The following is a 16,318-nucleotide window of genomic DNA, read 5'->3' as shown; positions in this document are numbered from 1 at the left end:
TCCTCCTACCCAGTACAGAACATACAGCAGAAATATAGTCAAAGGAATCTCCTAGAGACAAAATGTGCAAGGTATCAGACTTCACAAAGTAGAAGAGGGGAGGGGGACTATATACTAAAATTGTTGAGAAGCATGCCAGGTTCGATCACCAGACATTTATTTTCTATTAGTCACGATCCAGAATTATATTGGTCCCCCCCCCCCCCCCCAAAAAAAATACAAGTCTTCTAATGAATGTATGTATGCAGCCTGGAGGTCACTGATTATAATGAATATTCCAACTGGCAAATGCAAGAACTCTAATCAGCATCAAAAAGGAAAACTACTGAAAGCAGTCAATATAGCATAAAAAGGTATGGCATAGCAAAATGTATTGAATGCTTTATTCTTTTGGAAAGATATTTAGGGAATGCCCTGTTCTTTCTTTCTTTCTTTTTGGTACTCTTTTTGAATGTTAATGATTTGTGAAGATGGTTGCAGAGAGCTGCTAGCTGGCTTGCTTCTACTCACTGAAACAGAAGCTGCTGAGGAGTTGCTGAGGCAGAACTGAAATCGTGGTTTAACTCAAAAGGAATGACAAGAGTTTCAGCTAATTATCTTCAGAGAGCAAGCAGCTACAATGACGCTCATGCCTTGAAAAACAGAAACAGAATTCATGTAAGACTTGAAGCTTCGTACAGAGCTCGAGGGGGATGCTTAGTTTCTTTATGACATGGAAGCGTGATGCTCCAAATAATGGAAATGAAACTACCTGTAACTGCTGCTTTGTAGGATTTGGGCAAAGTTTTCTCTGGACCAGATAAAGGTATTTTCATGATAACAGCTAAACTTTCCTCTTACTTCTTTCTGCATATGTGAATGATTTACATTTTGTCAATTCCATGTGAATTATTAAAGCAACAGTGATAAGATTTGGTGAGAATTAGAGAAGAGGGGGAGTTTTTAAAAACCCATCAGTACAGATTTACTGGAACAAAATCTATGCTCAACCTGAGAGCCATATGATGATGCTAGGCTTTAGAGTATATTGTTTATGTATACATTGTTTATGTATGTTTATGTACAAACTTAGAAAAGCTCCATGTTTGTACCTTTGTGATTAGTGTCTTCATATAATCCAGTAGAGCCGGGAAAATCAATCTTAAAAAATGGTCTCGCTTCAAATTATTTGATGTTCAATCTGTTACTGAAAGTTTGCTCATTTGTGAAGAAACTTACATTTGAGTAAACATATAGCATCCGGTAAAGCACAAAATAAAATAGCATGCTGTTTGTGTTAAGTCATGTAAGATATTTGGGCGTGAAAAACAGACATTGAAAAGAAATGGAATATTTTAAAAGAAAAATTATAGTTGGGATACACTTCTTCTACAGTATAGTATATGAAAGTAATAACTATTTATGTGACTCTGAAACATAAAGTCCATTATGAGATGCTTCTTTAAAGGTTGAATGCTATATTGGAATTATTCTTCAATTTGTAAAATTATAAACATGTAAAATTATTAGATAGATTAAGAAAGTCCTGATTTTACCAGTCAAACTTGCCTAACTCTAAGTATCTTCATAAGTAGACTTTCACAAGGAACATTCACATGTATTTATTTTAAATGTTTTACCCACACTTTTGACCATATAATCACCAGGTTTTGATTGTCTATGCTTCATAAACAGGAGTTGAAAAGAAAAATGTATATAGCTACATGTGACAAATGTCATACTTATAGTTCTGGGACTTATGGGGTGAGATCTGAGATGAATATCCTGCCACTAGAAATATCATTGATCTAATTTGCAGTATTTTATATAGAGCCTAAATTTGGAAGCACAGTACTGAGTTTTAAAACTTTGTTTTCTATCTTGTCTATTTTCTATTGCTTTTATTATTTTCCATGTCTATTGATTGTTGTAAACTGCTCCGAGTCCCTTCGGGCAGAAGGGGTGGAATATAAACAAAACCTGTTGTTGTTGTTGTTGTTGTTCTTCTTCTTCTTCTTCTTCTTCTTCTTCTTCTTCTTATTATTATTATTATTATTATTATTATTATTATATGTCAGTGCTTGTAAAACGCATGGTGCCATAAAGCCAAAAAGCGTTACACTCTGTGGTTTACTTGCTAGAAACCACCGAGCCAAATGCTGAAATGGGAAAAATATAAGCAAAGGAATAGAGTGCTCATCTGAAGTGTTAAGAATGACCGCTAATGTACCACCTCAAGTTTGTTGAATTTAACTCTCAATAAAATACAAAAGGGAATGAAATGACATTTACAAATTAACAAGCAGGGAAGTTAACAAACATGTTAATAGATGCAGGTATCCTTGACCAGAGTCAGGCTCCTAAAATTGTCACGGGTGTGAATTTGTTTGGTGTAAAAAGCCAGGAGGCATGAACTTTTATGGATGTATGATTCGGGTATATGTTTCCCAAACTCTTTGCTTTGTAACAGGAACAGCTGATATTTATGTACAATTTATTTGCGTTGTCCACAGTTTCTTTTCCAGTCAACCAGAAAAAACCTTGATTTTCTTCTAGGGAGAAAAACTAATTAGAGAAAGGGAACTACTTGTGTTCACCTGACAGAGTGTACCACGGTTTAGCAGCACAACTTGTACGCTATAAACTAGGCTTTCTGCAGATACCTACTTACCTTGTAAAATGAAGCCAACCCATAGATTGAATCTAGATTTAGGGCCCTTCTACGTTGCCATATAATCCAGAATATCAAGTCAGATAATCCACAGTATCTGCCTTTAACAGGATTACCTGAGTCTACACTGCCATATAATCCAGTTCAAGGCAAATAATCTGGATTTTATACAGCTGTATAAAAGTGTAGAAGTCATGATGAGAGAATGCCAGGTTACTTTTAAGAAGATGCATACCATCATCTACTGAAAGCCATTCATAACTAGGCTGTGCTAGGATGATGCTCTGCTCATTTAAGAATGGTTTCAGCACACTATTATATTAATTTGTCTTAAGAACAATGTCCCTGAAGTCTCCTTATTGTACTCAGTGGACTTAAAGTAGTCTGAGATCCCTTTTACACAGCCGTATAAAATACAGGTTATCTGCTTTGAACTGGATTATATGGCAGTATAGACTCAGGAAATCCAGTTCAAAATAGACAATGTGGATTATCTGCTTTGGTAATCTGGATTTTATGGCAGTGTAGAAAGGACCTGAGTTCAATGAAGAGACTTCAGGAACTACCTAGGGAGGAATATGTGTTGGGTACCAGCCCCATGAGTACAGTGTGGGTGGCATTCTTACTGTATTGCATTCTCATAATTTCCTGGAAAATGACCTGAGGTTGGCAGTCAGTGACTAGTGAACTGGCACCAGTCTGCAGACCAAAACTTTGAGTAGCAGTGCTCCCAAGACATCATGTCTGTATTCGAGGGCAGTGTTGGGATTTTAGCTTCTCCTCTGATGGCTTTAGTTGTTGCAGCTGATAGCTGGGGAGTTTCTCACCTGGCACTAAACCAGGCATTATAGATTTTTTTTAAAAAAAAATGTTTTTGTCATGTTTGCTTCCATTTCCTCCATAGCAACATTTTATTTGCTCAACAAGCATGAGAAGTAGGTTGGATTAATAAAAAGTGATATGACCAAATAACTCAGCAAGTTTCAGGGCAGCCCCTAACAAATTGTCCAACTACTGTGACATACAAGATGTTAAACTCACCAAGTATGTGGCTCAGAATGTTATTGTGTCACCATAAAACATTGGCTCGGCTCTTTTAAAAGGGAACCATATACAATACATATTTTAAATATCACTTAGAACATACACACATACAAAAAAAAAGGAAATTTCAGTTCAACGTGCTACTCTCTTTACAGCTGCAAAAGGATGATGTCATGCATATGGTGAAATTGAATTATAGGAGTGTTTCCACTTGTCCCACTTCATTGGACTGAAAGACCTCAAAGTATATTAATCTTTTTCAGCTAGCATTTCCATTTTACTGCTTGGCAAACTAAGGTGCTTGAGGATTTTTTAGTTATATGATTCCATTTAATAGTTATAGTTCATTGTAAATAAATGAGGGAATGTGTTTTTAAAGAATGGGTCTCAAATCTGAATAAATAAATAGATACATGTATGCGCACACATACCAACCTACATACATACAGTGACAAACAGTACAGGAGTATACAGCTGAATAACTGAGGGCTCTTTTTCCAAAGCATTTTATTAACTAAGAAAGGCCAAACTGCTATTCAAACCATACAAAACAGTTCTGTCAGTTTCATTCTCTTCTAAACCACCTGTGGAAAAAATATGTCCCAATGACAATGCTGTAATTCACCAGTGTATTTCCCATGGTAAAAAAGAGGTGGGGGGGGGGGGGGAGAAAATGAGCAAACATAAAACATGCCCTGATCCTTGGCTACATCATGTATCAGTGCCGGTAGCCATTGATAGTATTAGGCTTCTCTTGTTTTCATCAAGATGGTCCAAAGACACAACTCAAGAGATAGCTCAAAACGAGTCCATTTTTACACTGTGATTCCTAGTTCAGTCAGAGATATGGCCAGAGAAAGGAAGATATTTTCATTTGGTTTGGGCATTTTGTTTTTAATCTGAATGTTCATTTCTGTACATACTGGCCCTTTAATTTAAATGCTTGATAAAGATTTAAGCTTAGGTAAATATATCATAAAGACAAGCATCATTTCCCTCCCATTTTTCCAACTTTTTGTTGTTGTTCATTCGTTCAGTCGTCTCCGACTCTTCGTGACCTCATGGACCAGTCCACGCCAGAGCTCCCTGTCGGCCGTCACCACCCCCAGCTCCTTCAAGGTCAGTCCAGTCACTTCAAGGATGCCATCCATCCATCTTGTCCTTGGTCGGCCCCTCTTCCTTTTGCCTTCCACTTTCCCAAGCATAATTGTCTTCTCTAGGCTTTGCTGTCTCCTCATGATGTGGCCAAAGTACTTCAACTTTGTCTCTAGTATCCTTCCCTCCAGTGAGCAGTTGGGCTTTATTTCCTGGAGGATGGACTGGTTGGATCTTCTCGCAGTCCAAGGCACTCTCAGAACTTTCTTCGAAAACCACAGTTCAAAAGCATCGATCTTCCTTCGCTCAGCCTTCCCTAAGGTCCAGCTCTCACATCCGTAGGTTACTGCAGGGAATACCATGGCCTTGACTAGGCGGATCTTTGTTGCTAGTCTGATGTCTCTATTCTTTATTATTTTATCGAGATTGGACATTGCTCTCCTCCCAAGAAGTAAGCGTCTTCTGATTTCCTGGCCACAGTCTGCATCTGCAGTAATTTTTGCACCTATAAATACAAAGTCTGTGACGGCCTCCATGTTTTCTCCCTCTATTTCCCAGTTGTCAATCATTCTTGTTGCCATAATCTTGGTTTTTTTTTATGTTTAGCTGCAACCCAGCTTTTGCGCTTTCTTCTTTCACCTTGATTAGAAGGCTCCTCCGCTCCTCCTCGCTCTCGGCCATCAGAGTGGTGTCATCTGCATATCTGAGGTTGTTAATGTTTCTTCCAGCAATTTTCACCCCAGCTTTGCATTCATCAAGCCCCGCACATTGCATGATGTGTTCTGCATACAAGTTGAATAGGTTGGGTGAGAGTATGCAGCCTTGCCGTACGCCTTTCCCAGTCTTGAACCAGTCTGTTGTTCCGTGGTCAGTTCTTACTGTTGCTACTTGGTCCTTGTATAGATTCCTCAGGAGAAAGACAAGGTAGCTTGGTATGCCCATCCCACGAAGAACTTGCCACAATTTATTATGATCCACACAGTCAAAGGCTTTAGAATAGTCAATGAAGCAGAAATAGACGTTTTTCTGAAACTCCCTGCCTTTCTCCATTATCCAGCGGATATTGGCAATCTGGTCTCTCGTTCCTCTGCCTTTTCTAAACCAGCTTGAACATCTGGCAACTCTCGCTCCATGTATTGCTGGAGTCTTCCTTGCAGGATCTTGAGCATTACCTTACTGGCATGAGAAATAAGGGCCACTGTACGGAAGTTTGAGCAGTCTTTCGCATTTCCCTTTTTTGGTATGGGGATATAAGTTGATTTTTTCCAGTCTGATGGCCATTCTTGTGTTTTCCATATTTGCTGGCATATGGCATGCATCGCCATGACAGCATCATCTTTTAAGATTTTAAACAGTTCAGCTGGGATCCCGTCGTCTCCTGCTGCCTTGTTGTTAGCAATGCTTCTTAAGGCCCATTCAACCTCACTCCTCAGGATGTCTGGTTCTAATTCATTCACCACACCATCAAAACTAGCAAAACTAGCAAAAGAGCATTAGATTTGAGTAAATAGGGTGATTATGCACTAGTTTTGCCCTATGTTGATACTTACTAATGTAAATCACTAGGTGTCATTGGACTTTTGTTGTACCAGGAAGAAGTTAATGAGGGAGACAATGAAGTTTTGCTTAAATGTCTAGCTTTTTGCTTGTCTGTCCTCCAAGTAGACATATCCCAGCTATAGAATTCCAAGCCCAGTTAGTGATCTACTTAGTGATGCTTTTAAAAGCCCAGTTGCAGCCACATAAAGAAGTTTGGATATGCAATAGACAGTTTACTCTATTTTGTATGCTTTGCTCTTTCATTTCACAGAGTCATTCATACTCTCCAATTATCTTGATTTGACTGAGCCCAATTAATCCTGCGTTCTCCCACTTTTTCAGCTGCTTTAAAATATCCTGGTTTCTCTTCCTTCCTCCTCCCATTTTCTCCCTTCCTATACAGATCTTCTGTATAGTCTTGCCACCTTCTCTTGATCTCTTCAGCTTCTGTTAGGTCCCTGCCATCTTTGTTTCTTATCATACCAATTTTTGCCTGAAATTTACCTCCAATGTTTCTAATTTTCTGGAAGAGGTCTCTTGTCCTTCCTATTCTTCCAACTTTTTTTCCAACTTTATGTGATATGTTTTCCAATTGCAGAGTCAAAAAAATATGGTAGACAGCTCCTAGTTCTCTCCCAAATTTTCATCAAAAGATTCTTTGAAATGATGGCTGAATAATGACTTAGATTCAAGATCAATGATTAAAAACAGAAATTGTAATGGATTTGAATTTGGCCTCTAATTGTGTTTAAAGATTAGTATTAACCAGTTTTATATCTCTGTCAGGCTGTTGAATTTCAGTTTTGTCAATTTCAGTCTGTTCTTTCCAAAACATAATTTGCTACATCAATTGATTTACCTTTGTGGTTCTCCTTTCAAGGATCCTATAATATTAGATGCAGACTAGATATGTTACATTATTACTTTAGACAGAGTTGTGAGCTATGCTGTTCTGCTACAGTCTGAGAAATAGCTCACTTTGGAAGTGTGGCCTTAGTGCATAATCATTAATGGGCCCAATAGCCAGAAAAGTTTGGTCCTCCTTGTCTAGAATTTATTGGACTTCCTCCTGAATTGCTCACACACCATTATCTACTTGAATGTAGGGCAAAACCATGCCTGTCTGATTTGAAACAGCAAAAACAGTGAAAATTGATAATATCATCCATTTTTAGACCTCCTCAATCATATGGCGGACTTCCTTCCCCTATGCTGATGGCATGGTGTCAACCTGGACAGGAAATTGGAATGAATTGGACCTGATCGAGTTGTTCAGATTGCCATGAAAAACCAAGATATTCTGAAGGTTCCTGCAAACTCCAGAGTATACTTCAATTTTGCCTATAATTAGGCAAAGTGGAGTAAGGCAGGAAAACACAGGATACTCACCAGAAATCCCAGGGCCCATCCAGACAGTACCTTTATCCCAGGAGGTTCTGCAGCAAACAGGAGGATGGCCAGATGCTGTTCCCTTTAAACACGGAAGCAATCACTACAAAAGCCAAAAAAATTGTGAGATTTCCAGGTGCAGGAATATTGCAGTTTGCAGCCAAATATGTGGATCTCCGCATGTCTGTATGTCCCTGCAATCAGCAATCACAGGATTTTTTTTATCTCGGTTTGTTTCTGGGTTTTAGATGTTTGGTCAGTTTCTTTAAAAAAGGTGACACTTGAGTAGAAGGCAAAAACTTTCTTTGTGTGCCAGAAACATTTTGAAAATTGTGGAGGGCATATTTTCACTGGCCAGGACACAGAACTTTTGCAGTGATTTGCTGCAGCGATTCTCCACATATCCACATCTTGAGGTTTTTAATTAAAAAACCCACTAAAGTTTCCGGCAGAAGTCCTGCAGTGGCCATCTTGGGAGCCTCTAAATCTCACAACAAAGCATCGAGTCTGGAAAATGGTGGCAGAAATCCCAGGACCAACAGTTCTGCATGTGGACCTCTTCTGAAGTCCCAGGATTTTTTGCCCCTGTTCAAAACCTGTGATTTAGTGTTCTCTGGTAGCACCCCCAGTGCACTGTGGGGTCTGACAGCAGTGGATTCAGGATGAGTCCAGGTTTTCCTGATAGTATACGAATCCAGATTATCATTAGATTGCCTCATTATTTAATTAAGAATAAACCACAACAACGACTACTAGTAGAATGCAGATTGGAGACTGCGTGAAAAACCAGAAAGTGGAAGCACTCCATACAATAAAATCTTGTTGGGGTTCCCACCTGTAACATTTCCTTTTTGCCACTTCCATTTCAGGTAATCATCAGCTTCAAAGTGATGTCTGTCATGGCCTTCATGCACTGAGGATGAAAAGAAGACGGCTGAGAGATTACTTTTTTCATCAATCCTGGAGAATGGATGGGGAGTCCTTCACCTCCACCCGCTTCCCTCCTGGGAGCATTCGCCCAGAAACTGGCATTACCCTGGAACAAAAAACAACTTTTGTGTTTGTCGTCATATTGGTTATTTTCCTTTGCATCCTCATTGTCCGATGTTTCCGCATTCTCTTAGACCCCTACAGGAGCATGCCAACTTCCACTTGGACTGATGGACTTGATGGGTTAGAGAAAGGCCAATTTGATTGTGCCCTGGCTTAAAAACCAAAGACTTTGCCCCTCTATTTGGAAACCACTCTGACATATTGAAAATGATCCTCGTGCACAAGCAAAACCATTTTTTTAAAAGTATAGGCAGTCCCCAAGTTATGAACGAGATAGGTTCTGTTGGTTTGTTCGTAAGTTCAATTTGTATGTAAGTCAGAACAGTTATATTTTTAAGTGTAACTCCAGCATGCTTGTAAGTCAGATGTTTGTAATTCGGGGACTGCCTGTAGTTAAAGCAACCTCACTGATTTTTTAAATAGATAAATAGGTAAATCAGATATTTAATTTCACAAATCACACATACTCAATATACACACTATATTATACCATACCCTGATTCAAAGTACCTGGAGACTGAGTTATACCTATGTGCCTTTTTCTTTATTGTTCACCCCACCCGCGCTACCTTTTCTATATCCTAATAAGCCTTTCCATATTTAAAGGCAAGAATCTGGTTTTTTTCCCCAATTTGTATGTGAAGTAATGTTTTTTTTTTCTCTCCAAGCAGTAAAAAATATCTTTTTATTTCACTTTCCCCACTTACCAGAAAGGTAAAAAGTTCTCAGCAATGTTAATAAAACAGTGATTGCTTTGAACAATTTCAGTAAAGAAATGTAACCTGTGATTTTATGATATAGTCTTGATTATAAAAGCATAACTGAAAACATAGATATAAATCACAAGTAGTATGAAAATAATGTATACTCTTTACTGCATTTGGTGAGTGGTTGTTGTTTTTCAAATGAAATCTTCAGTAGGAATTTTAAGTGACTGAAGAGCTTCATCTAAAAAAATATATGTCCCTTATATTCCAACTTTTGTGATCTCTGGGGAAACAGTTCTTTCATTTTGAATCCTGCAGGAGAGGCTGGAGCTGTAATCATGTAAGTGTGGCCTAACAAAATTCCTTAGGCTTCTAGGTGTAAATTGTGTTCCTAAGGTGACCACTACTGAGCTGATACTGAGCCGGTTTTATCTCCAACACTTTGCGTCTATTGCAGATGCCCTACTTGAATTTGATGGAGCCCCCAGTGGTGCAATGGGTTAAACTCTTGTGCTGGCAGGACCGGTCAGCAGTTCAAATCCGGGGAGGGCAGGTTGAGCTCCCTATGTCAGCTCCAGCTCCCCATGCGGGGACATAAGAGAAGCCTCCCACATGGATGGTAAAACATCAAAACATCCAGGTGACCCCGGGCAACGTTCTTGTAGACAGCCATTTTTCCCACACCAGAAGCAACTTTCTCCAGTTCCCCATGCGGGGACATAAGAGAAGCCTCCCGCATGGATGGTAAAACATCAAAACATCCAGGTGACCCCGGGCAACGTTCTTGTAGACAGCCAATTTTCCCACACCAGAAGCAACTTTCACCAGAAGCAACTCTCAAGTTGCTCCTTATACACACACAACAACAAAACCCAAAACCTGCATTCAGGAATTTTAAGTAATACAACAAAGTTTACCATATTGAACTCACCTATAGTATGGAACATATAAACCTCATTACCTATCATTTTCTTTTAAAATAAATGTTGAGCACATATTTCCTTTCAGCAAAATTCAGCATTTTTTTCCTGTCAGAAGCAACTTGAAAAACTGCAAGTCACTTCTGGTGTGAGAGAATTGGTCGTCTGCAGAGATGCTGGCCAGGGGATGCCCAGATGTGTTACCACATCTCTCATGTCCCTGCATGGGAAGCTGGAGCTGACAGATGGGAGCTCACCCCATCTTACAGATTTGAACTGCTGAACTTCAGGTCAGCAGTTCAGCCAGCACAAGGGTTTAACCCATTGCACCACTGTGGCTCCTGTAGTGCTGGACCAGGGTTGGCTAAGTGGCAGTGGCTGAACTACTTCTGAGGCATAAGTAAAATATTGTCTCTGGATAAGGCATGATCCTTGTGCATACACACTTTGCCTTTAAATGTGTGGTGTAACATAGGGAACAGCAACAAAAGGATGCAGTGTATAGTGTTCCTTTTGAGGTTGCCTTGTTTTCCTCGAGAATTCTTTATTTTCTCTAGGCTTTATTGCCCACTGTCTCTGTAGGGAATGAATATGCTCAATATTCACTGAGATATTGGTGGGGCCTCCTTCCTAAAAATGGGACTTCTGCAAAGCTTGAGGTTCCTTCAGACTTTCTGATCCTTCTCTTTGTTTTCCACTGAGCCGACTTTGGCTGCAATCCTGCTGACACATACTACCAGCTGCATTCTCTATTACAGAGAGTGATATGATTCAGATATATTCCTCTTGGAGACCATCTGTCCTTTTTCACAGAGGAGTAAAGTTGGAATGAAATATTCTATTGAAATAACTTTGAAAGAAAAAAACTGTTTCCACTTTCCCACCAGTATGCTTAAACTTAAGGGAAGTTCTATATTTGACCCCTGTAAGCCTTGACAAGCCTGTAAACAATGAGATGTAGTGCTTGGAAATCTTGACTCCCTGAAGCTGAACAATAGTTCATGTATGGTGATGGTTTAAATATATTAAGATATTCAAAATGCCGAATTAATAATGTGAGATGACTGTATTTACTGTCTTACATTATATAAATGACTGAATTAATGAAAAAGATAATTTTTAGCATTCAGTTACTGGCCACAAAAGTCTTCTTCAAATGTATTTCTATGCTGGTTTACTCCACATAAGTGCAGTTGTGTTCAGCGGGACTAACATTTAAGGATTTGTCCATAGGGTTATACCAACTGGTTAAATCATAATTGGTATATAGAAGATGGTGAAGCAATTCAACACCGGAATTTGGAAGTCAGCATGACTTGTGTATGTTCAAGATGAGAGTATTGTAAATGACTGTCATGATAAATGGCTTCCTTTGGAGCAAAGATTGTTTAAAAAATATGAATGTTGAGACTCTTTTCTAAAAACTAATAAATTAATTCACTTTAAGACATTTAAACATTTAGGGTCTGTATGTTGTCTGACAGACAGGGGCCAATTACTTGAGCCCAATCAATGTGGACTATTAAACTTAAAAAAAAATTCCAACTGAATCATACTTTGTCATAAAAGCAGCTCAGTTGAGTCATCCAGGGAGCTTGTTTATATTAATCTGTAGCATCCATACCAGTTGACACAGGAAGACATATTACAAGTTGAGCATTCCTTATTCTGATTGGACAAGAAGTACGAGGGTTATCTGGAAAGTAAGGTTACAATTTTTTTAAAAAAATAATACAAAGAATGAATATATTTTAACAAAACTTATATGGATTATAGCATATGTATTACATTATTTTTTCCTCATAATCACAATTCAGTTCAATATATTTTGTCATCCGTGGGACGAGCTTTTTGATGCCTGTGTCATAGAAGTTTCCCTCTGCCTTTTTCAGCCAGTCCGTCAATTCAATTTTCACCTCGTCATCATTGCAAAAGTGTTTTCCACCCAGGTATTCCTTCAACTTAGTGAACAGATGATAGTCGCTGGGTATGAGATTTGAGCTGTGAGGGGGGTGGCTTAAAATATTCCAACCAAATGAAGTCAAAAACCCTTGTGTTCAGGCATATAGCTGGGGGGGGGGGGGCTTGAGGGGCTTCAGCCCCCCCCCCCCCGAAATTCTCATGATGGTTCGCGAAAAGGCCTTACTGGTGCATTATTTAAACTGTTATGTTTATTCATATCATGATCTGATCACCATACTCAATATATCCCATATGCATGGGGGTACTGGGGTAATGATACAAAAGGTTTGCTAGGGTAGACCCTCTTTCACTCAGACTCAGCCCCCCCCCCCCCGAAACAAACTCAGCCCCCCCCCCCAAATCGAAATCCTGGCTATGGGCCTGCTTGTGTTGCATGAGCGGTTCGTGGACATGCATTGTCATGAAGGAGACAAACAGGAGGGAAATAGAATGAGGACGTTCACCGCAACACCAGTCAATGAGCTACTGATGACTGGCACTGCTCATTCGCTTCCGCTGGCTTCCCGCTACGCAACAGTGATATCAACTTTCCCTGTGAAAATTCCCCATGAGAGCTGCGTGCCTTGTAACCTTACTTTCTGGATAACCCTCATACTTTGGATTTTTTAAAATTTTGGAACACATGTATAATAAGATATCTTGGAGATAGCACACAAGTCTAACATGAGATTCACTAGCTTTATATAAGCCTTATACACATAGCCTGATGGTAACTTTATATAATTTTGATGGGGGGGGGGGTTCTAGGACCCTCATATACAGAAATAAATATGTATTGTGACACATACATTTTAAAAATTAAAATCAGAATGTACATAGCAGTCAGGTTAATGACACCAGTGGTGCTCGCAGTGGCTGGCTTCTGGTATAATTCCATTTTTCCCACTTTGTTTGTGGTTTTTTTTATACATTACAGATGTATTCTCAATTCGCCTCTGACACGATAAAAAAACTGGTGACAATAGAGTGGCTGAAAGCCCACTAATAGAAGTGGAGAGTGCAGGATACAGAAAAGGGAAGCCGTTTTCATTCCAAACACTCCCTCTCCTCTCAACATTCTTTTAATATTACAAGATATATGAATATATATAAAAATGTCTTTTTGTTTTGCATATGAATATAGCAAGAAATCTGTGAAAAAATCCAAAGCACAATTATTACTTCCGTAGGTAAGTCAACAATGAGTATGATTTTTTTTAAAAAAAATATTATCGGCTGCAAGAAAATTAACAGCAAGTGATAGGATATTTTTGCATATTCTCACCAAATACACACAATGAAGTTGGATGCTTAAGTTACCCAGAAATCAATGCAGATTTTTCAAATCAATTTGGTTTTAAAAAAAATCTCTTTCAAGGATACCATGTTCTTTGGAAGCTTGTTTGGACCAAGTTAATGACCTTTCAGGCTTCCTTCACATGAATAATTCACTTTTTGAATAATAATTATATGTCTTGGAGTGGGGGAGAGATTAGGATTTTAGAGATGTTTAGATGGGGTATGGCCAAAAAAAAGGTTGGGAATCACTGCTCTAGACTCTCAACTCTTTCCAGGGAGCCTGTCAGGTACCCATTTCCACTTTTCAAATAAACTTGCTACCACCAGTGAGCATCTGGCAGTAAAAACTATCAGATTTTTTTTTGCTTTCAGATTTCTGCTTGAGGCAGTGGTTCTCAACCTGTGGGTCTCCAGATGTTCTGGCCTACAACTCCCAGAAATCCCAGCCAGGTTACCAGCTGTTAGGATTTCTGGGAGTTGGAGGCCAAAACATATGGGGACTCACAGGTTGAGAACCACTGGGTTAATGGATGCTTTATCTGTAAATACATATAATTATCTGGTGTGTTTTGTGTATATATGTATATGGGGAGAAAAGTCTCGCACCTATGTCTGCCAGATGGAAAACTAGAGAAGGCTCATGTGCCTTTCAGCAGATGTGGTTTGTCATGCAACCAGATGACAAAATTCCCTTTTTACACAACCATTAAAGGCTCGGGAGACCTTGCTTTGGCAGCCCTGCTCATAACTCCTGCAGGACATTATTTGTGTAAAATGGGGTCGGTTTCCTCAACATTCTTCTGTACTTCATCATTTCCTGTTTCTCCAGGCAGTTCAATAAGGTATGTTGTGCATCTACTAAAAAAGCGATTTAACAACCGAATCCTATGCAATCCAAACAGTAAGTTCAATTGGGTTTAGTCCCAAGTACATCCAGTTTTGTAAATTACATAACTGAAAATAGTTGCTATTTTTCTAACAAATTTTGCATTAAATAGTACCAACAGATCCAGCCCCTCATTATCCCAACTCAGAGCAACAGGAGCTAAAGAGAAATAGTCCAACTGCCAATCTGCCATTCTGTCAGTATATTTTCTTCTTGTTCCAGTCATACTACCTCTCGTACTGAACTGATAACCCATCTCTTTCTGTTTATTATGATTTCTGGACCACAAGGATAAAAACTGTATATCATTGAACTGCAAATCTGAATAGCGCATACCTTTCAACTGGCTGGGAAAGCCATTAGATCAGTGTTTCTCAACCTTCCTAATGCCGAGACCCCTTAGTACAGTCCCTCATGTTGTGGTGACCCCCAACTATAACATTATTTTCCTTGCTACTTCATAACTGTAATTTTGCTACTGTTATGGATCATAATGTAAATAACTGCTATGCAGGATGTGTATTTTCATTAACTCAACCAAGTTTGGCACAAATACCCAATATGCCCAAATTTGAATACTGGTGGGTTGGGGGGATTGATTTTGTCATTTGGGAGTTGTAGTTGCTGGGATGTATAGTTCACCTACAATCAAAGAGCATTCGGAACTCCACCAGTGATTAAATTGAACCAAACTTGGCACATAGAACTCCCATGACCAACAGAAAATACTGCAATGGTTTGGTGAGCACTGATCTTGAGTTTTGGAGTTGTAGTTCATTTACATCTAGAGAGCACTGTGGACTCAAACAATGATGGATCTGGGCCAAACCTGGCATGAACACTGGTGGAGTTTGGGGAAAATAGACCTTGACATTTGGGAGTTGTAGTTGGTGGGATTTATAGTTCACCTACAATTAAAGAGCATTCTGAACCCTACCAAGGATAGAATTGGGCCAAACCTCCCACTACTCTGTTTTCTGATCGTCTTTGGTGGCCACTCTGACATCCCCTCGTGACCCCCCAGGGGTCCCGACCCCCAGGTTGAGAAACACTGCACTAGATTAATATGGTGATGCTTTGCACCTTTATCCTTTTTGTTTCTTTCTGAGGTGTCTGAAAAATAGTCCATAGATATTATCAATTCATTTATCATATAAACTCTGTTTATATGCCACTCATACTGTCTGAAATGACAGTGGCTAAACATTTGAACGGATTTAGTAATTCAAGAATGCAATTTTTCCAAATAGGAAAATACATCGATATAATAAGAAATAATAGATTTCTTTGACTTAGAAGGAATCACATCTCTATATATATTCATAATACAGGCAGTCCCGAATTAAAAGATCTGATTTACAAATGACTCATAGTTAAGAACGGGAGTAAGACAACGGGAAGTGATAGAAATCTACCACTCAGAAGGGAAAGCCACTCCTGGATGAGTTATCATGGGGAAAATGAGAAGTTTTCTCCCCAACCCTTGTTTCTATAATGAGACAATTTTTTCAAAATCCAATTATCACAGGGACAAGAAGTGAGGTGAACTGTTTTGAACAGGGACACAGATAGCAAAACAAACACTACAGGGGTATTAATCTTTCCCTGTGCTATCCAAAGACACACACACACGCACACACAGAGTTACACTTTAAAAAGTACCTGTTCTGACTTACATACAAATTCAACTTAAGAACAACCTGCAGAATATATCTTGTTTGTAATTAGGGACTGCTTGTATCTTCATGCCGCTCACCTTTACATTTCAGAAGAA

At 39.1% G+C, this 16,318-nt stretch overlaps 1 protein-coding gene across 1 annotated transcript; it reads left to right on the top strand.

The window, feature by feature from the left end:
• The first annotated feature begins 477 nt into the window (after nucleotides 1–477).
• CTXN3 (cortexin 3) lies at nucleotides 478–10,080 on the top strand. The gene is made up of 2 exons (XM_060760820.2): nucleotides 478–805; nucleotides 8,587–10,080. The coding sequence occupies exon 2, from the start codon at nucleotides 8,637–8,639 to the stop codon at nucleotides 8,925–8,927; it is 291 nt and encodes a 96-aa protein (XP_060616803.1). The 5' UTR covers nucleotides 478–805; nucleotides 8,587–8,636; the 3' UTR covers nucleotides 8,928–10,080.
• The last annotated feature ends 6,238 nt before the right edge of the window (nucleotides 10,081–16,318 follow it).

This window comes from Anolis sagrei, chromosome 2 (genome assembly GCF_037176765.1).
Source record: "Anolis sagrei isolate rAnoSag1 chromosome 2, rAnoSag1.mat, whole genome shotgun sequence".
Lineage (NCBI taxonomy): Eukaryota > Metazoa > Chordata > Lepidosauria > Squamata > Dactyloidae > Anolis > Anolis sagrei.
The sequence above is the reverse complement of the archived record's forward strand: the minus strand, read 5'-3'. Positions and strand labels throughout refer to the sequence as shown.